At 46.0% G+C, this 22,637-nt stretch overlaps 1 protein-coding gene across 6 annotated transcripts in view; it reads left to right on the forward strand.

Annotated features, from left to right (window-relative positions):
* The window catches only part of TRPC4 (transient receptor potential cation channel subfamily C member 4), a 363,414-nt gene that overhangs the window by 88,457 nt on the left and 252,320 nt on the right, over positions 1–22,637 (forward strand). The window contains exon 1 of one of the 6 annotated variants that reach the window (XM_081936896.1): positions 7,744–7,782. The exons of the other annotated variants lie outside the window; for them this stretch is intronic. Within the exon in view, the coding sequence (XP_081793022.1) occupies positions 7,756–7,782 (27 nt within the window). The 5' untranslated portion in view covers positions 7,744–7,755. Of the gene's footprint in view, positions 1–7,743; positions 7,783–22,637 lie in introns of those variants that run through there. 6 annotated transcript variants of the gene reach the window in all.

Below are 22,637 nucleotides of genomic sequence, written 5' to 3' on the forward strand. Positions count from 1 at the left end.
TTGGGGCTGTGAGGCGTATTGGAAAAAGGAAAGGTCGAATTAGTCCTCTCACCATTGGGTCGTTTTTGCCCTCGTCGTCACTGTCGTAGGATTCTGGTGACTGGTCACTGTTGCCATGGGTTCTCCCCCTTCATTGGTTGGGGAGGGACCTCTGCAGCCTGGAAAGCCTTCCAGATGCGTGGGTAGCCCGTTTGTGGCTGCGTTCCCGTCATGCCCTGGGTAGTAGCTCTGGCCTCGACATCGGAATTGGGGTCTTGCACGCGGATGCCATATGGCACATCCCCTCGCATCTGTAGCATTTCAGCGGACTTCGAGGGACGGCTGGTCTCAGGGCCTGCTGTGGTGCTGTGGTTCCCCGTCGGCTGGGTGGTTTCAGGTCAGGTTGACCTCTCTCTTTTGTGTCCAGTTGCTATCTCATGTCATTGGCATGCAGCCCGCTGTTGACTTTTATTGCTACTCGGAACCACTCAGAGAGTCGGTTTGAATGTCACGGTAGGCAGTTACTTGGGCAATCTTCTGGTCCAGACTTGTTCTGAAAAAAGACACTAACAGACACTCTGGTAAAGTGGGTAGCCTTCCAACGACTCTCCTAAATTCATGGATGTGCTCTTTAATAGGGCAGCCCCTTTGCTGTAGGTCGCTATGCTCATCTTCCACTTACAGGTCCTCCACCACCTCCTCAAATCTGGTCTCTAGCAGTTGTAGGAAATCATATATGGCTTGCAGTTGGGGGGCTCTCCTCTTGTGGAGGGCTGCTAGCCATTCCCTTGCTTCCCCCTCTAGTCCCTCTGTGATAGTATTCACTATGGCTCTGGGGGATGAGTAGAGGTGTCCATAGCATTCCAGGTAGACCTCAGCTGAATCAAGGTGCACTCACTAGGTGCCGGATTTTGACAAACCCAAAATGGCCTGCGGATTTGGTGTCATGGCATCTCTGCAGGATCAGGGGTCTCTGGATTTTGGGCACATAGAGTTTCCCACTGAACCAAGCAAGGCCATCTCATATGGTGACGTCCTCCTTGTGCTGCAAAAAATGGTCTTCTCCCAAAGCCTCCTTTATTTTATTTTTTTCCAAAAACTTTTTTATTTATTTTTAATTTTCAAAACAAACATAAAAATCTTCCTTCTTTACATACTGTAGAAAGTGTATCAGTTGGTTACAAAAGGGTTTTGTGCATCTCTTCTACCGTCATCAAGTATAATTCACATTAACTCTAGTATCTTAACTCAAATGTTTTTACATATTACCATCATCATGCCTCCACTTTTATTTGACTATAATTGTTTAAACGTCCTTCATCATAAAATATAGCAAAATTTAGTACATAACCACATACTGGCATTTCATTTACTTATTTATAAAATCCTCCATTAACATTAAAGCCTTATATCTTATTCTAGCTAAACATCCATAATATTTAATAACAAAGTTTTCTAATCCTCCTTTCCAAATCACTGTTTACAATTTACATCCAGTTTCCTTATATTATACCCATACATATATATAGATTATTATCATTATCCTTTCTTTATTTGGTTATTTCCTATATCATAACATTTTCCCCCTAATGATCAAAACTTAACTGTATCTAATTTAGTTTTTTTTAATTGTTATTATTATTATTGACCTTTATGTATAATCCAAAAAGATTTCTAGCCTTCCCTTCACGGGTATCATTCAATATTCATATCCAATTATTGCTTATCATAACACTACATATTGTATACAGTATTATCATTATCAATTTTTTATTTAACTATACCTATTATCACTAAATTTCCTTTAGAGCTTGGTTCAAATTGTCAGGCAGGATCATACTTGCTTTCTTTTGGCTTCTGATGATGGTGGGAGTTACCGTCTGGTGCAAGGGAATGAGTGGGCTCACTACTTGTTCTTTAGTGCTGTTGTACTTAGTCAAGCAAGAGAGGGCGTCAGCTAGGAAGTTCTTCCCTCTGGGCAAATACTTCAATATGAAGTTGAATTGATTGAAATAGTGCACCCATTGGGCTTGTTTTACCAAGAGCCTTCAGAGGTTTTTTTTAGTGCCTTTAGGTACCTTTGGCCTCAATGTAGGACTCTGTGGATCCTTTTGGAGAAGGACCACTCCAAAGACGACATCGCTGGCATTAGCCTGAATGAAAAAAATGACTGTTGAGATTAGGGTGTTTGAGGATGGATTGGGCAGCAAACAAGCTTTTGCATTTTTCAAATGCTGCCTAGCATTCCATGTCCACTTGAGAGGTTGCCCTGCTTTGGGTTTCCCTTCTCTCTTGTTCTTGAGCAAGTTTGTTAATGGGAGGGCAATCTGAGCAAAAGCAGGGATGAATTGCCTGTAGAAGCTTGCAAAACCCAAGAAACTTTGTAGTTGCCTTAATGGTGTGTCCCATTTGAACATCACTTTCACTTTCTCTGGGTCCATTTGAGATGCGGTATCTCAAGTAGTCCAATGTAGCTTTGTGAAACTCGCATTTGGAGAGCTTCATACAGTTGGGCATCACAAAGTTTCTTTAGAACCATCCTCACAAGTCTCACATGTTCCTCCATGGTGTTGGTGTAAATTAGAATCCATCAGGACCCCTTTAAATAGCTGCTTGTATAACATTTTATTGATTAACTGCATAAGTACATCCGGTGCCCTTTCTAGTCCAAATCGAAGGACTCTGAATTGAAAGCATCCCAGCAGGCAATTGTAAGCTGTTTTCTACTTGTCTCCCTTTTTAATCTCTAATTCGTAATATGCCTCTAGTAAATCTAGTTTGGTGAAATATTTTCCCTTGGTTAGGTGGCTTAGCATGTTCTTCAGTAAGGGAAGGGGATAGACATTCTCCACACAGATGTTTTTCAGACCATGGTAATCGACACAGAGGCGCAGGGACCCATCTTTCTGAACAGGACAGGGGCTGCCATGCAAGTCTTCGCAGGTTTGATGAAACTCCTGACTAATTTTTTGCCTATGAAAGTTCTGAGTTTGTTCCTACAATTCCATGGGCATCACTGAATACAACTTGGGTTTCGGTAATTTGGCTCCAGGTAGAATCTCAATAGCATTGTCAGTGGGGTGATGAGGGGGAGTCCAACTCCCGCTCACTGAAAGCTTTTTTCAGATTCTAGTACTCTTTAGGTATTAGAGAGATTGCCTCACCTCTTTCGCAGTTTGGCAGAGTGCCGACTACTTTTGCTTTCTCAGTGAGAGGGGTGAACCTGCACAGTTCCTCTTTCACTGAGGCTTTCTTCATTGGGTGCCCAATTTATGGGTTCCACTTTTCCAGTCCAGGCAAGCCCTAGGCTCATGGGCCAGTCTATGCTAGGGTCTACAATAAAGCCAGTGCTCTCTGAATAAGATCCTATTTTCATCTCTAGTGGTTCAGTCATGAAATAGGCAGCACCCCCCCACTAGCGAGCCATCTAACTGGTACATTTAATTCATGGAGGTTGAACTCTGAGTCTTTCTACCAGGTTGGGGCTCACTAGGTAACAGCTGCAGCCAAAATCTACTAGGGCAGTTAGCACTACCATCTGTCCCAAGGAAGCCACCTTCTGATTTCACCTTTATTGGCTTCAGAGGTCCACTTACCAGCGGGTCATTGTCACCACTGCTATCACTTTCTCCAGTTGGCATCTGGATGTCGGAGTTTCTTCCCCTTCACTGGACTGTGGAGTGAAGTCTACGACTTTGGTCCCTTAATGCAACATGGACCTGGGTCAGGCCTCTTGGATGGGGCATCTGGAATTCTACATACTGGTCATGGTGTGGGGTAATTGTTTGCACCGTGGCCTTCTCTCCTGCACTGAAAACATCTGGTTGAACATTGTCTGGGGCTCACCCCCTGTCAGCTCAGCTACGGGAGGCCCTTATTTCTGACATCTTGTGGTATCTTTGCTCCTTCCCTGGTGTGTGTATGTGTGTGTCATGAAACATCTCCCTCCAGGATATACCACTCTTGGAAGGTTCTTGGTGAACCTCTAGATAGGCAGATGTACAGCACATCTCAGTTTAACCCATTTTGGAAGTAGTCAATGAGCATTTCCTGTGCCAGTCCACTAGCTTTCTGGCCAAGCTGCAGAACTCAAGGATGTAAGCAGTAACGTTGCTTGCCCTGCTTGTTGGATTGGATTCTTGCTTGTCTGCTAGCAGATCCTCGAATCCCTGTCTCAGTGTGTGTCAACCCAGAAGCTGACCTGATTGAGGGCATTTTGAGGCTTCAATCTTTCCACACTGGAGTGAGGGATCGGGAGGAGGGAACAGAGATAGCTAGGATTTTTAGCCAAAACAAAATACTTTCTCCTGGGAACCAAGGACATTCCCACAGGTGGTCAGAGAGAGGAGCAGTGAAGTTACCAGACAATTGACAATGCCTTGATTGGACCATGTGACTAATTGTTTGGGGAAGGGAGAAAACTTTTGCTTTTAATTTGGTAAAAACCATGGGAACATTCAGTTGGTTTTCACCAGCCTGTGCCAATATGATATATCAAAATAAAACTATTACTTGAGGAATCTATCTGCCTCGGAGTTATAGTTGCTATGCGTGTATTACTTGGAACCCTGGCATTAAACTGACTGTCCTAACTTTCCACCCCAACTGGAGCAACTCTCCCAAGTCCTAAGCTCCGGCTGTTCACCCAGTCTACCTTGGGAGCAGGAAGATGAAGGGAAGCTGAAGGGATGGAGAATAGAGGGGACGAGACCACAGGAGCCTGCAATGTGGTCCTGGAGAGCCTGCAGATCCCCTCAGATACCCAATGAGTTGCAGAGGTGGTGGCAGATATCACGTGCCAGATGGGCACCCAGCCCAAAGTCCACACCGAAGGGACTGTCAGAGGGGATCTGAATCAGGTGGAGGAAGACTTTGGTGGCCAAGGCTCATTCCAGGAGCCAGTGAGGGACCATCCAGTGACATTAACGAGGATGTCAAGGACCAGAATCGAATGGAGGGCAAGGGGACTGCTGTACCTGAGTAACTCCCAAATCTGGAGATACCAGACTGCAGTACGCAGCCAGACCTTGGATAAGTTGCCGGGAAAGTTTGACTAGCTAAGCCTTGGCAACTTGGAGTGGTTGCACCAACTCGAACGCACGAGGGTGATCCTGAACCAACCGACTTTGATATTTCCTCCCTGGTGGTGCTGGTCTACCACTGCAGCAGCCTGGCTGGCCAGTCCTACACTGCTTCACCAAGCGAGTCGAGCTCAGGACTGCATCCTCTCAAGTGGGACTGATCTACCTTCGCAGCACCCAGTGTGACTAGCCCTCCACCGCTTCCTTCAACACAGTCAAGCCCAAAACCATAGTGGAGCCCACCAAGACACCAAAGAGCAGCTAGCCCACCTGGGCAGTGACAACCCCAGCTTCCACTGGGTTGGCAGGTACCGCCCAGTGGATCCCTGCCCTGCGCCATCTCCACTGACACCCCAGCCTGCCACTTTGCCACAGTTCAGAGCTACTTTCATTGGAGACCAGACAAGCTGGCATTCTACCTGAACTGGGCATGGGCCCACATTGATGAATATGGAGAGGACTACCCCAATGATCAAGTGATAATTTGGGCAATCATTAACAATCTAATGGGAGAAATGGCCGAGTGGGTGACCCAATTGCATGACGAGGATGCACCAGAATTGGTAAACATCAATGTTTTCCTGCAGCAGCTGAGGGCCAGATTCAAGGACGAATTCCATGTCCAGGAAGCTGAGGAGGGAAGATCAAGGGGGTCAAGCAAAGGGGCTGCACAGGGTGCCTTGAAGGGGCGCCCTGCCTTAGGGGCGGCTTGCTGGGGGTCCCCTGGATCGGCGGCGGCCGCGGGGGGTCTCCGGCTTTGCCCCAGGAGCTGAGAAGCGAGAGGGGGTGCGCGACAGAGCTTTTACGCTCCCGCGCGCTTTCGCTATGAGGCGGCTGGATGATCGGCACTTTGAAGGCTACAGCTGAAGTGCGGTGAGATGGGAATTCTCCCCAATTCTCCTTTTGACATTTAAATGAAAGAACATCAGCTTTTTGTAAGACTTTCAATCTTTTCCTGGGAAGTGTGATTGGAGGGAGGGGGACTTACCCCCCCCTTGGAAAAGCGGCTTTGGATTTATCTCCTCTCTCTCGGAGGAGAGAGAGAGAGTTTTAAAAAAGAATCTCACTCTTCATAAGCAATGGCAAAATGACTTCCTTAATCCAATTGTGAAAGAAAAGTGATGATCTGACTCTTTTAAAAATTTTGAAAAATTTTGACCTGTTGTTTCCTGATCTCCGGTGCTGGCAAAGCAAGATGGCACACTTCCCCCTTCTTCATGCACTCTGAAATCAGACCCTTCCTTTGAAAAAATCCTCTGGCTTTGTGCCTATGCCTCTGTGACTCCCAGAAGCATCTCTGGCCACATAGTATCTTGGACTTGAAATAACTGATTTAATTGATTGGATTTGAACTATATAAAAGGTTTCTATCCCTCTCTGGACTGTCTGCCTCTTGGACTCTCTTGGTTGTGCTTTTCCACAGTCACCATTTCTTTGTATGGACATAGATCTCTGAACTTTTATGATGGCTCCAAAGAACCACCGCCTGGGAAGCCAGGATCTGCTCCAACATCTTCAACATCCAGCCCAATTGGACAACAGCCACTAACTTCGTTTCTACAACCAAAAGCCCCTGAAGAGGACTCAGTAACTTACCAGATGCTTCAAAAGATTTTAAAAGGGCAGGAGTAATTGAAAATACAATTGATAGAAATGAATGAACAACTCAGAGAAAATCAAAATCAAACTGCACAAAACAAACAAAGAATAGACGTTCTGGAGGAGGAGGAGGCAACTGAGATGAAGGGGGAGGTGAAGGTAGCTCAGAGAGGGAATCTAGAACTTGAGAACCACATGATAAAAATGGAATTTGAAAGGATGTCTTTTTTTCTTAGATTTCAAAACGTAATTGAGACTGATAATGAAGATTTGAAGGAGATTATGACAACAATGTTAGCTGAATATATTAAAAAAGACAAACAGCAGTTAGGATGGGATATTGATTTGGTTTATAGAGTTAATTCAGCTTATGCTAGAACACACAATGTTCCAAGAGAGGTTCATATTAAATTCCTTAGAAAGGCCACAAGAGATGAGATTCTGGGGACACAAAGGGGGCAAACATTAAAATATAAGGACAAAGAGATAGCCATCCTGAAACAGATCCCAAAGAAAGTAAGAGATAAGAGGAAAAAATATTCTTCTTTAGCAAAAAAATTATTTGATAAGGGTTTCTGGTTTAGGTGGCTATTGCCAGAAGGTATGTTGATTTTTTGGGAGGGCAGTAGAGTTAGAATTAATACAGTTATGGAGGCGGAGGCCTTCATGGAAAAAAACAAAGCACTCCTAGACAAAGCGGAAGACAGTGCACAAGATATGAAGGAGGGAGGGGCCGAGGCTTTGCTGGCAGGCAGGGGGAGGAGGCAACAATGAGAAAACTCAGATCACAAAAGTAAGCTGGAAAAACATTGCAATTGTTGATACAATGAACTGTTTATTAGATGCAAAGTAAATGATTGAAACTATTGAAAGATACAATGTAAAAATAAGCTGTTAAGATTTAGTCAAGTAATAATATCTTGTGTATTATTTTGTAAAAGTTATGAGACTTGGGGGGAATACCATTTTCTGCACGATGTAGCTGTCAAAATTTTTATCCATACCTATCACCCTAACTCCTAAAATTCCGTAAAACCAATAAAAAACTTTTTTTCAAAAAAAAAAAAAAACCAAAGGGGCTGCCAAGCCAAAGAATATGTCCAAGAGTTCAGGAGAATTGCTGGTAAGCTGTGGCACTGGGCCGAGTGGCTCCTGGTCTACTTTTTTAAGGAGGGCTTGGACAAGGAGCTGCTCCATACCTGTATCTGCCGAGGGATCTCCAACTGAATTCACGAGTGGTAAGGATGGCAGTGGCCATGGATCTCAATCTCCACTGGCACAAAAAGGGAGGCTCAACTGATAAATCCAAAAGCAACCTGAACAATGACAACTCAGCACTGTGTATTTTTGGCTCTTAGGTAGGAAAAAATTGTTTAAAATATTATTGCAGGTTTAAATAACTTGATTGGATTGTGATTGGATATTCTACATTCTAAAATTTATAGGCTGTGCCCCAGAGGACAGTCTCCCTGTCTGGGCATTTGGGGAGGGCCCTGTGGGGCGATCTCCCTCCCCTCCGCGGGCCAGGAGTCCAAACTGATCCCCGGGGCTGCGGGGATGTCGGCCTCCAACTGGCAGCCTTGGGAGCTCGCAGGGCCACATGTAAGAGATCTTGCCGGCGCTGTGGAAGTGCGCCAAGAGCTCTGTTTTTGCCGCCCACCGTAATTTCAGCCGCTGAGTCAAGCCGCGCTGTCCCTGGCATCTATGGGGAGTGCGGCAGTGTTTGGAGCCTGCGTAGGCTAGCGAAGGCGATTAGAGGCACAGACTGGACTAAAAGGAGCCGCAGCGCTTTAAAACCAAGCCGTGGCTGCATTTAAAGCAAAGTTGAGGTTTCGGCGGCCATTTTGAAATGCGCCATGTGCGCAGGCCATGAGCTACTACATGGGCAGCTACCCACTGCAGAGACTCGTGAGCGACGAAGGGGCTTCAGCAGTCCGGAGGCCCAGCAAGTCTGCCCAGCCAGCGAGCAATTAAAGCAATGGCAGAGAGACATGTGAGTGGAGCGATGGCGGCTCAATCTGAAGCAGGCCCTTCTCAGGCCCCAGAGGAGGCCCTTATGGAGGGTGGAGAGGCCCAGATGGACTGGCCCAGAACCAGGGCTGCTACATCCAGGCCCCAGGCTACCCAGCGCTCTTCCAGGGCAGCCACTATAGATGAGTTGAGGAGGCAGAGGGCCTTGGACAAGGCTGTGGCCAGGGCAGAGGAACAGGCACAGGCTTCCAGGCCCAGATCTAGATCCAGGTCCCCAGTCAGGCCTCCTTCAATTCAGTCAGGTTCTTCTCCTAGGGTCTTCAGTTCCTCTTCTCCTTCAGTGTCCCCGGTTAGGTCACCTAGGGGGCCCAGGCAAGCAGTGTCTCCTCCCCCCCCAGTCTCTCCAGATCCAGTTAGGGGGGAGGAGGCGGATCCATTAGATGGTTCTTCTAGATCCTTTCATTGTACAACCAGATTAGCCCCTCAGGATTCTGGTCCTTTCAGGAGGATCTTGAGGACTTAGAGCGTCTGCCTGAAAGCATTAAGAGGCTTATCTCAGCTGCCATCTCTCATGGCATCGCACAGAGGGATAGGGTTCCCCATTCCAGGGCCCCGGGGCTACTCAGACACCACATCTCCAGGGCCTCATCTCCATCAGTTGTGAGCGAAGGCTCCACCCGAGGGGTGTCGGGAAATTTCACCCTGAGCTAATGAGGTGTAGACCGTCGGCTTTTCCAAACAGCATATCTTCCGAAAAAATGAAAGTAAGACCCAATAACATGTTCTAATTAAAAACAAAATTTTAATATGAAAATAAAATAAACAAATCTATCTAATTGTTCCATTTTGGCAAGAGCAATTGTCACCCACCTTCTTGGCAGACGAACAGAAGAACAAAAGTAAAGAGAAGTCTCTGGAATGTGTGATGTATTATGAAACGTGTTAAGAAGCATGCACAGTAAATCATTGCTGATAAAGCCTATGACCTGCGCAGTAAATTCTCAGTTCAGCTAGCAAACAATTAACGCAGTGACACCCCTTTTTTTGTTAGTTGGGCTGATGTCATCAAATCTTCAAATAAGGCACATCTTCTTTCGCAGATACTCGTGTTGAGCTGCTGGAAGTGGTTTGTTGAGCATGTCAGCAATCTGATCATGTATAGAAACAGATTGCAATTTAACAAAACCTTGCTTAACTAATTGCTTTGTGTTTTGATAACGAATGTCAATGTGTCTGGACCTAGAACCTGTGAAATGTGACTCAGAAATATAAACCACCGATTCATTATCTTCCATCAGGGTGATTGGTTGAATCGGACGTTTCCAGATATCTGTGATCAAAGCATCAAACCACGTTAGAGAATTACAAGCATCTGAAACACAAGCATATTCAGCTTCAGTAGAATTCTTTTCAGTTTGGTCAAATGTCCACCAATTTGTTCACCAGGTTTCAACTTCGAACCATGGAACTCAGACATGAGCAAACATGAAGATTCAATTGAAATGGGCCTGTAGCAATCTTCCAAAATAGCCCAAATTTGTTGGGCTGTTGCATCAGGTGGAAAGGTAACCTGTAATTCAGTATCCATGGACATCAACAATGTTGTGCAAGCCCTAGTCTCTAGGTCTCTTATTGCAGGAGTCCATGGTTGGGCAGGAGGATTAAACACCATGCAATGGGTACCTTCTCTGCGAAGCAAGAGTGCAACCTCACTGACCCAGGCTTTGTAATTCTGTCCTGATATCTTTAATTTTGACTCACCAGTCAAAGGAGTGACAGGAAATGCCTTTTGAGGGATATGCATTTGAACAACTTGCTGTGCAGGTTGAAAAGCTGGTTGTTGAGCCAGAGGAGGCTGTAATTGCACCATTGGTGCTTGAGTAGCAACATTAAATTGGCTTGCTTGAGAGGCTGGCATTTGCCTTTGCTGCATTAAGTTTTGCCTTGTTCCATCTAGGGAAAATCCAACACCACCAGGGGGAGTTGAAGATTTAACCTTTGGAGGCATTTGCATTGTTGCTTGGTCATCTGGACGACTTATAGATAGGTTTGACCAAGTCTGTTGCAATTCCTTTAATTGTTGCTCTAATAAATTCTTTCCGCCATGAGATGGCAGTGCAGCTTCACTTCTTGGCTGCAAAATTTTTGCATGCTTGGCATAAGAAGTAGAATAAAGGAGATCACGTGACCTCGGTGACGTGTACATATCTCTCTGTTCTGATTCGCCTGACACTTTTTCCACCAGGGGGTGTGTCTTAGGTTGTGGAAAAGAAGGCAAGATGGCGTCCTCAGACATTTTGGAAATGGGGAAACCCCTCCTACTTGCCTCTAATCTTTCATAGTGTTTTCTAGCTTGAAAAACCTGTTTTTCAAAAAAGTCTATCTGGTCACGATAGCTTTTCATATCTTCCCCAGGGCCTGAGAGGGATTCATAAGTTTCACTTTCTGCGTGGGGGTGATTTTTCTCTGCCGGCTGTTGGTGCGAGAGGTTTGGCCAGACATCAATTGTTTCATAATCTCTAAGAGTTTGGGAGTGAATTTGCTCTGGCAATGTGGAACGCTTTGGTTTAGCCCCGAGCATTTCATAATCTCTTGGAGATATTTGGGAACGTGCATAATCAGAAGGAATATTTACTGACCTCAGTCTGTAGATTTCACCTCCTGGAACGGTTCCCTCTTGTTGAAATGTTTCCCCCACAGCAGATTTTTCTTTTGGCCCGGCTGTTGAAGAAATTCAGAGCTTTGGAAGCCAGCTTGAGAAATCTTCCAGTTCTGTGTCAGAGGGGAGGGACCCCTCATAACGTGCTTCATCTTTGCCTTTTCTCTTTTTTTTCTTCGGCATGGTTAGAAAGTTGATTTTTAAGCGTACCTCAGCAGCTAGACCATTCTTTCTAATTAGCTTATCTCTTGAAGATAACCAGGAAGGAAAAGCCGTAAATTGTAACCATCCTCTGCTACCATTTATTGTCAGGGGAAATTTCACCCTGAGCTAATGAGGTGTAGACCGTCGGCTTTTCCAAACAGCATATCTTCCAAAAAAATGAAAGTAAGACCCAATAACATGTTCTAATTAAAAACAAAATTTTAATATGAAAATAAAATAAACAAATCTATCTAATTGTTCCATTTTGGCAAGAGCAATTGTCACCCACCTTCTTGGCAGACGAACAGAAGAACAAAAGTAAAGAGAAGTCTCTGGAATGTGTGATGTATTATGAAACGTGTTAAGAAGCATGCACAGTAAATCATTGCTGATAAGGCCTATGACCTGCACAGTAAATTCTCAGTTCAGCTAGCAAACAATTAACACAGTGACAAGGGGAAGACAACTACAATGACATGGGGTTTTCTGAGGATGAGGATTCCGCCCCTCCGGATCCTCCTTCATCCTCGTCCTTGCTCTCACCAGTGATGTTTAAGCCACTCTTGCACAAAGCTAGGAAGACCACTAAGATTGGGACTGGGGACCCCATGGTCCCCCCCCCAGGGATCCCGATATGGCAATGTTGTCTAATACAGCAACGAACAAGGCAGAAATTCCAGCCCCTCCCTTGTTCTTGAACGTTGTTAAAAACCAGTGGGCATGTCCCTCCAATTTTTCTAACCGGGCAGTAACGATAGCCGTTTCTACAATGTAGAACAGACCTTTGCCCATGTGCTTCAGCTGCCTAGCATTGATACCCCAATAGCAGCCTTGGTCTCCTCCTCCCCGGTAGTCTCGGGAGATGTGGCTGATAAGATGAAGCCGGAGGACAAACGGGCGGAGCTAACATTGTGTAAAAATTTTAATGCCTCCGCCTGGGCAGTCAAGTCAGCAGCTGCAGCCTCCTATTTTAACTGTATTACAGTTATGTGGCTTCGCCAGCTTCAGGATCGCATTCTGATCCAGGATGAGCGCCTGCATCAAGACATAACCAAAATCATAGCCGCCTCTCAATTCTCGGCAGACGCAACTTTGGATTGCGGTGAGATTTTCCTCCAGCACCCTGGCCACCTCTGTCACCTCCCGTCGCCTCTTGTGGCTGCACAACTGGCAGATGGACAATAAGGCTAAGTGGGGCCTGGCGGCGGCCCCCTATTCAGAGCCGAATCTCTTTGGGGAGGCCCTGGATCCAATATTAATTGAGAACAAGGATAAAAAGAAGGTCCTTCCTTCCAATGCCAAGAAAACGGAGGCCTGCCCGGCCCCTTACCGCAGGTCATCCTTTAAGGCTCCTGAACAGGATCATCAGCAGAGATACAATTCCTTTAGATCGGATAGGCAGTACTCTTGCCCTTTTTATCAGAACTGCAACAGATTCTAAGGCCAGACCAGACGGCCCTTTCAAGGGGGAGGGGGGCGCCCCTTCTGCAGGGGGAAGTGACTCGAACCCGTCTCTTCCCATAGGCGGCCGTCTGGCAAGTTATGCGGATCAGTGGAACGAGATCACTTCCGATGCCTGGGTCAGGGCCACCGTTTGACATGGCCTTCGGCTACAGTTCCTCTCCACCACCACCCCGAAGCTCTTCAGAATGTTCCCTCCCTCCCGGGATCCAGAACACTGGCGCCTGATTGATCTCGCCATAACACATCTTCTAGAGATCCAGGTGATAGAGCCCGTGCCACCCACAGAGCACGGGTGGGGCCGCTACTCCAACTTGTTTGTGGCCCCGAAGAGCTCGGGGGGCTGGAGAGCGATTCTGGACCTCAAGTGCCTAAATCAGTACCTGGTTTACAGACGATTCAAAATGTCTTCCCTAAAGTCCATCCTCCAGGGCATCCGTCGGGGGGATTATCTGGCATCAATAGATCTGACCGAGGCCTATCTCCACATTCCCATCCTTCCATCCCTCCATCCCATCGTAAGTACCTGAGGTTCTCGCATGGGGATCTCCACTTCCAGTACTGGGCCCTCCCGTTCGGGTTGGCCTCGGCGCCCCACACATTCACAAAGGTTCTGGTGGCGCTGGCGGCTCACCTGCGCACGGTGCTGGTGAAACTCCAATGCTACCTAGATGACGTCCTAGTCCAGGCGAGCTCCCGTCATCTAGCGTTAGCCAACCTTCAGCTCACCATCCAATGCCTACAGTCCCTGGGGTTCTCTGTGAATTTTGCCAAAAGTCACCTTTCCCCATCCACGCGAATCCTCCACCTAGGGACAGTGATAGATTCAGTGTCAGGAATAGTCCAGCTCTCCCTGGATCAATTGGCCAGCCTCCGGCGTCTGGCAACCACGGTCCGAAGAAATTGGTCAGTTTCCATCCTGACCTTGTCTCAGCTACTTGGCAAGATGGTATCGTGCATCGGGATAGTCCCGTGGGCCCGTCGTCACCTGCGAGCTCTCCAGTGGTCTCTGATCGCATTCCAGAAGAGGAAGATGAGCAACTTCCCCCGGTCCATCTGTCTTCCAGCAGAGGTCTGGACGTCCATCCAGTGGTGGCTATCACTGGCGCTACGACAAGGTTGCTTGTTCTGGGAGCTGGACAGAGCGACTGTAACTACAGACGCCAGCCTTTTTGGTTGGGGGCCCCTCATGAGCTCCAGGGTGGCACAGGGCCGTTGGTCTGCCTCAGATCTCAGGCACAACATCAAGTAGCTGGAGCTGAGTGCGGCGCATTTGGCCCTCCGACAGTTCAAGGACCTGATCCAAGGGCGACATGTACTACTGCTGACGGACAATGTCGCCACGAAGGCACACATCAATTGTCAGGGGGGCACTCACTCTCGGGTTCTCCGGCTGGAGGCTCTGAAGACCAGCTCCTGGGCAGAGATACACCTTGCCTCCCTGGTCTCGGAACACATCTCGGGGGAGTCCAACCACCAGGCGGACTGGTTGAGCCGAGCAACGCTCGACAAAGGCGAATGGCAGCTACTACCAAAACTGTTCCAGAAGATATGCCAGAGGTTCGGTACTCCACAAGTAGACTTGTTTGCCACACCTGCCAACACGCAGCTGCTGAGGTTCTTTTCCCGGTTCCAGACATGCACGGCAGAAGGCACGGACGACCTCTGGAGCAAGTGGTCCCCGGGCCTCCTGTATGCCTTCCCCCCATTCCCCTTATCCCGGGAACCATCAGGAAGATAGTCTCAGAGGGGGCCCACGTTATCCTGCTAGCCCCCTATTGGCCCAGGAGACCATGGTTTGCGGACCTGGTTCAGCTTTCAGTTTCCCAACCGTAGAGGATTCCTCGGGAGTAGGTCGTTCTGTGTCAGGGGGTCCTGATCCATCCAGAACCCCAGTGGCTCCACTTGACCGCCTGTCACTTGACCGGCAGATCTTGAGGTTGGCTGACCTTTCCTCTAGGGTCATAGAGACAATAGAGGCCTCCAGGCGGCCGTCAACCACCTGAATCTATAACTCCACTTGGTCCGTGTTTGTTAGGTGGTGCATCCCATGGGGACGCTCTCCCACTAGGGCCTCGGTAGCCAATGTCCTGGACTTCCTACAGAAGGCGTTGGAGGATGGCCTGTCTCACAATACCCTTCACCATCAGGTGGCCTCTTTGTCCACCGTCTTGGGGGGAGAGGTGTCCCACTCCCTTTCTCATTCCTCCCTAATTAAACACTTCCTCAGAGGGGCGGCAAATCTCAGGCCACCCCGCATCCATAGATTCCCTACATGGGACCTCCCTCTGGTCCTCAGGGCATTGACGGGGGCTCCCTTTGAGCTCCTCCATACAGTCCATCTGAGGTTTCTTTCCCTGAAAGTGGCATTCCTCATGGCTGTCACGTCAGCTAGACGGATTTCGGAACTGGGTCCTCTCTCGTCCAAGGACGACCTCTGTCTGTTCCATCAGGATAGGGTGGTTCTTCGCCTTGATCCCACCTTCCTTCCAAAGGTGAACACCCCTTTCCATAGGGCGCAGGAGATTATCCTGCCCAATTTCTGCCTGGTCCTTTCACACGAAAGGGAACGCCTCTGGCACCGATTGGACGTCCACCGTACCTTACACATCTACCTCTGGTGGACATCAGAGGTGCGCAGGTCAGAGGCCCTGTTTGTTTCTTTTCAGCCAGGGTCACTGGGTGCCAGGGTATCTTCTGCAACCATCAGTCGGTGGCTGCGGCAGAATATAGTGGCGGCCTACGAAGCGTCAGGCCAGACTCCCCCGACAGGCACAACAGCTCATTCGACTCAAAGTGCTGCGACCATGGCGGCATGAGCCACGGGGCCCCATTCAAGGATATCTGTCGAGCTGCCACTTGGGCGTCCCCGACTCCCTTCATACGTCACTACCGTCTGGATGCATACGTGTCAGTGGAGGCATCCTTCGGATGGCGTGTCCTACAGCGGGTGGCGGCCATCCCTCCTCCTGGGCCCTAGGGGTTCTTTTCCCACCCTGGGACGTAGCTTGGGTATGTCCCTCATGTGACCCCTCCCTCTACTCGAAAAAAGAACGTTGGTCTTACCTGAACGTATCTTTTAAGTAGAGTAGAGGGAGGGGTCACTACCCACCCTAGTTAGTTGTAGGGCCGGGCTTAGAGGACGACCGGGAGGTTCCTGGGCCTTCTTGTATTTGACTACAGATGCGGAACTTCAACATCGAGGAAACTGGGAGCCAATGGGAAAGGAGGAAGATTGAAGAATTTCCCTCAGTCTAATGGACCAATCAGGCTGTGACAAAACCCTCATGTGACCCCTCCCTCTACTCTACTTAAAAGATACGTTCAGGTAAGACCAACGTTCTTTCTACTTGTACCCCTTGTGATGCCAATTCTAATCTAGTTTTGATATCCCCCTGTCTTTTCAATAACTATATGTAACTATATTTTCCATATTAATTAAATTTGGGTGTATGTATGCTTCCATCGTAGATAGCCAAATGGGTGTTTTGGTATAGTGGTCATGTTTAATTTTGTTCCATATTAGTAACAGGGACTGTCTGATGTAGTGTCTATTGAAATATTTATGTGCAGATCCTTTTTGATACCAAAGGAAGGCATGCCATCCTACTTGGAGGTCATGACCTTCCAATTTGAGTAATCTTTCATTTCTCAATATTATCCATTCTTTTAACCATGTTAGAGTGGCCGCAGCATAATAAAGTTCCCAATCTGGTATGCCAAATCCTTCTTTTTCCTTAGTGTCTTGCATAGCCTTGAGTTTTATTCTTGGTTTTCTTCCCTGCCAAATAAATTTTGAAACCAATTGATTCAAATCCTTAAAAAAACCCTTTTTCTAATTTAATGGGAATATTCTAAAATGGGAAAAGAAATTTTGGTAATACATTCATTTTTATAACTGCAATCCTACCCATCAGGGACAATTTTAGGTTTTTCCACCATTCTAAGTCTTTCTTAGTTTTATTGATCAAATTAGTATAGTTATCTTCTTTAATGGACACATGCCTCGCAGATGAATGTATACCTAGATATTTGACAGTTTGGATACCCAATTTCTTTGTTAACTCCTCTTTCGATTTTGATGTCATATTTTTAAGCAGCATTTTAGTCTTTGTCAAATTTATCTTTAAACCCGCTACTTTCCCATATTCTGTCAATTCCTCGATAAGTTTCATACCAGACTTTATAGGTGTCAGGGGAAGATTTATTTCACCCTGAACTAAACGAGGCTTCGACCGCGGCTGTTTCCAACAGCATATTCTTTAAGGTGTGAAGAAAAAAAATAAACATTCTGGAGAAACATATTCTAATTAATAAACAAACTTTAATACAAAAATAATAAATGGAAATAAAACAAAACTAACTAATGGTTACATTTTGATAAAGGAGTTCCGTCTCCCAGTTTCCTGGCAGCTGGACAAAGATCAGAAGTAGCTCTGGAATGTGTGAAGCATGCGCAGTACATCACTGTCAGATAAGACCTTATGACCTGCGCAATAACTCTTTCAGTTTAACTATTTAGTGTCAATTCAGTCAGTTCAGGCTAGCAAACAATTTAACGCAGTGACACCCCTTCTTTTGCTAGTTGGGCTGACTAGAACCTGTGAAATGTGACTCAGAAATATAAACCACAGATACATTATCTTCCATCACGGTGATTGGTCGAATCGGACGTGTCCAGATATCTGTGATCAAAGCATCAAACCATGTTAGAGAATTACAAGCATCTGAAACACAAGCATATTCAGCTTCAGTAGATGAACATGAAACAAAACTCTGTTTTCTCACTTGCCAGTAAACAGGACATCCATTCAGGAACATCATGTAACCAGAAGTGCTTTTGCGTGATTTCTTAACGCTTGCCCAGTCAGCGTCAGCATAACAAATTAACTGTGGATGATCAGTGTGTGTTGGTTCTAGCAATAACTTCATGTGTTTAGTGTGTTTCAGGTATTTCAACAACTTCTTAATGCATGCCCAATGAAATTGTGTTGCCTTACCTACGTGTCGTGATAAAAGATTAACACTAAGTGCAATGTCAGGTCTGGTCCAACTACTAATGTATAATAGTGAACCAATGACTGAACGATAAAGTGTTTGATCCTCGAACTCAGGACTTGGTTCATGTGTTAAGTTGTGAAAATCTGTTTGCATGGGTGTCTTTGTTGCGTTAGCATCTTTCATGTTGCAATGATGCAGAATGTGGTCAATTTTCTCTTCTTGTGAAAGACTAAACCCCTTCTGTGTTTTGTCAATCTGAACACCTAAATAAGTGCTAATGTGTCCTAAAGATTTCAGTGTAAAGTATCTCTGCAAACATTTAGCAAAAATCTCACTCATTTTCTTATTTGGACCAATGTAAACAATATCATCAACATAAACAAGAATTACCTCATATGCATTGTTAGATCTTTTTGTGAACACGCATTCATCAGTTTCGGACTTAATAAAGCCCATTGAATTTAGTTTGTCAGTAAGACATAAATACCACATTAAACCTGACTGTTTCAGACCATAAAGACTTTTGTTCAGGAACCAGGTATCCCCTTCTTGCTTTCGGAATCCTGGAGGGCTTTTTACGTAGATCTCTTCATCTAGGTCTGCATGTAGATAAGCTGTGTCCACATCAAATTGGAAAACTTCTAAACCAAGAATAGTTGCAGTGGTTAAAGCAATTTTTACACTTTCAGTTCTGACTGTTGGTGAGTAAGTGTTTGTGTAGTCCTCAGGATAACGTTGAGCGAAACCCTGAGCTACAAGTCTGGCTTTGTATAAAGACTCACCATTTGGTTTCTTCTTGATTCTGTAGACCCATCGAGTGCCAATGACTTTCTTGTTTGCTGGAGGTTTTGCAGGTGTGAATACATTAAGTTTCTTTAAACTGTCCATTTCATCCTGCATTGCATCATACCATTTGTCTTGTTCTGAATCAGGAAGCTGTTTGATTTGTGTGAATGTCTCAGGAGGAAGAGTAACATTGCAAATCAAAGGTAATGGTGTTTTTGTCAGTTGCCATGAATAACGTTGTGGAGGGATTCCTTTTGTGGCCCTCTTGGAACGTCTAGGAACAACAGTCCAGTCTTCTTCTTCTTCTTCATCCTCGTCCTCACGTTCGTCGCTAGCATCAGCATCCACGGCTTGCGAAGACGGAACATCAGGTTGTGAAGAACTGGTAGAAGGAATATCTGCCTGCGAATTGTCATCAGGCTGCGTGGCATCTTCAACACCATCTCTAGGAAAATAAACTTCAGGATCATTGGAATGAATCCTGGACCAGTCAATGTCTTCCTCAAAATTGGCAGATTGTGAAATGACAATCACATGTTTAGGATCAATGAATTTGCACCATTTTGAGTTATCATCAATACCCATAAATCTCAGTCTCTTTGCTACTGGACTTCCCTTTCTTCTTTGACTTAAGGGAGTGTTCACCATAGCGTATGAACCAAAAATGTGGAGGTTCTTGAGATCAGGCTTGTAGCCATACAGCATGTAGAAAGGAGTTTGATTGATTACGCTGCTCCAAGTACGGTTGACAATGTAATTTGCATATTTGATTGCTTCACCCCAGTATATGCTACCAAGATTGGCATCTTCTAGAAGACAATGCATCATGGTTTGCAGAACCCCTTGTCTTCTTTCTACGACTCCATTATGAGCCGGTGTATATGGAGCGGATGTCTGATGAAGAATTCCATTCTTACGCATCCAGTCCTGGAAACGCTGAGACATGAATTCTGCACCACGGTCACTCTGGATTCTGGCGATGCGAACTTGGTATTGTGTAGAAACAAAGGCTGCAAAGTCTTTAAAGATCTGAAAGGTCTCAGATTTCTCTCTCATAGGATATACAAATCCATATCTAGAATGATTATCTACTATTGTTAGAAAATACTTTCTACCATCAATTGTTGGTAGGAAAGGACCCACTATGTCAGTGTGTACCAAATCAAAAATGCGTGTTGACAGGCGTGTAGCGTGTTTGGGAATCGCAGTTGCCTTGGATTTAGCCTTCCTGCAAACTGCACAATCCAAAAACACCTTACACCCCTTTAGATCCAAACCTTTTGCGAACTCCGGCATCTTTCTAAGAACACGGAAACTGGCATGCCCCAATCTTCTGTGCCACTTGTGAATACACCTGGAATGCAAAGGTTTACCAGTTAGTGAATTCTCAACATTAACAGTTTCATGAGGAACCTCAGGCTTGCTCTGAGCAACCTGCTTCTGTTTTCTCTGTTTGTTGGCTTTAGGAGCCTTTGGCGTAGCAACGGGTTCTCTCTCTGAAGCAACTCTCTCTGGGCCCGTGCTGTTCCTTTTTGGGGTTTGCATACTTGCCTGTGCTTGCTTTTTAGGCTTTGGCTTTAAGTAATAAACACCACCAATCAGCATGGTTTCAGCAACAATATCTCCATCTTTAACTAAGTAACTTGCTTTTTCGAGGTGGTGAACCTGGAACTTTAACTCTCTAGACAAGTGACTTTGACTAAGCAAATTACTGGTTGCTGAAGGTATGTAATAAACATCAGGGATGTATGTATCGAGCTCTTCAATGTAAACAGTTCCTTTTCCCATGACCTTGCAAGTGTGGTTGGTGAAGGAGTACAGTTCTCGATACTCGGGCTCTGGCTCGCCCATCTCTGTGAAAAGTTCCTTTCTGTGGGTAACGTGCAGAGCTGCTCCACTATCTAAAGTCCACAAAAGATGTCTGTCGAACTTTGGATCAGGTTGTGGAACGTTGGTTATGGCCAATGTTGCGAGTGGAGCTTGTGGATCACGCCTTGGACCACGATGACCTTGTCTTCCGCCTCTACCTCTGCCTCTGGAGTCTGTTCCTCTGGGCTGGTATGTGACGGGAGCTGGAACTCGTTGGGGACAATCCCGGGTGTCATGTCCCACACGGTTGCAGGTGTAGCATTTTGGCATCCTTGGAGCGTAGCCTCTTCCTCGGAAGGGACGTCTAGCTGGAGCCTTTGATGCTGGGGGTCGTTGCAGATGTGGTGTAGCTAATTTGATAGCTTCTTCCTCCACTAAAAGCCTGCAAATGTGGTTAACTGTGCGTTGAGCAATAGGCACGTAGTTAATCTTTGCAACAGCATCTTTCCATTCATAATTCAATGAGTTAATGATGATGCTAATCATTTGGATATCATCGATTACATGGCCACTTTGTCTCAATTCACTTCTCATTCTTTTCAGTTTGGTCAAATGTCCACCAATTCGTTCACCTGGTTTCAACTTCGAACCATGGAACTCAGACATGAGCAAACATGAAGATGCAATTGAAACGGGCCTGTAGCAATCTTCCAAAATAGCCCAAATTTGTTGGGCTGTTGCATCAGGTGGAAAGGTAACCTGGAGCTCAGTTTCCATCGACATGAGCAAAGTCGTGGTTGCTCTGGTTTCCAAATCTCTCATTGCAGGTGTCCATGGCTGGGCAGGAGGATTAAAAACCATACAGTGTGTGCCTTCTCTGCGAAGCAAGAGTGCAATTTCACTGACCCAGGCTTTATAATTCTCTCCTGACTCCTTTAATTTTGACTCACCAGTCAAAGGAGTGACAGAAAATGCCTGCTGAGGGATATGCATTGGAACAACCTGTTGTGCAGGTTGCAAAGCTGGTTGTTGAACCAGGGGGTGCTGTAATTGCACCATTGGCCTTTGTGTGGCAACATTAAATTGACTTCCTTGCATTCGCCTTTGGCTTTGCCTTGTTCCATCTAGGGAGGATCCAACACCACCAGGGGGTGCTGAAGACTTAACCTTTGGAGGCAAAACTTGGGCATCTGTAAGACTTATAGATAAATCTTTCCAACTTTGGTGTAATTGTATTAACTTTTCTTCTAATAAATTTTCTCCGCCAGCAGATGGCAGTGCAGCTTCACCTCTTGGCTGCATCAGACCTTTATACGTGGCCGGAAATGTAGTAGAACAAAGGAGATCACGTGACCTCGGTGACGTGTACATATCTCTCTGTTCTGATTCACCTAAAACAATGTCCTCTATGGGGTGTGTCTTAGGTTGTTGTTTTGGAGAAGACAAGATGGCGTCCTCAGACATTTTGGGAGTGGGGGAACCCCTCCTACTTCTTTTCCATCTTTCAAAATATTCTCTCGCTTCTCTGGCGTATTTTTCAAACAGCTCTATCTGATCACGATAGCTTTTCCTTTCTTCCCCAGTGCCTGAGAAGGATTCATAAGTTTCACTTTCTGCGTGGGGGTGTTTTTTCTCTGCCGGCAGTTGCCGCGGAGGCTTTGGCCATTCATCAATTGTTTCATAATCTCCAAGAGTTTGGGAGTGAAGTGGCTCTGGTAATGTGGAAAGTTTTGGCTTTGCCCCCAATAAATTATAATCTCTTGGAAGTATTTGGGAGCTTTCATAATGAGAAGGGGGAACTACTGACCTCTGTTCATAGATCTCGCCTCCTGTAGCCCCTTCCTCCACAGCAGGGTCTTCATCCAGTCCAGTTACTGGAGTTTGGGAAGTTAGAAGCCAGCGTGAGAAGTCTTGCATTTCTGTGTCTGAGAGAATGGATCCTTCCGAGCGCGTTCCACATTTTTTCTTCTTCTTCTTCGGCATGGCTAAGTAGCCTAGCCGGTTATCTCTTAAGATAGCTTGAAGGAAAACAGCCGTAAATTATAACCATCCTCTGCTACTATTAATTGTCAGGGGAAGATTTATTT

Source organism: Natrix helvetica, assembly GCF_964273705.1.
Source record: "Natrix helvetica genome assembly, chromosome: 1".
Lineage (NCBI taxonomy): Eukaryota > Metazoa > Chordata > Lepidosauria > Squamata > Natricidae > Natrix > Natrix helvetica.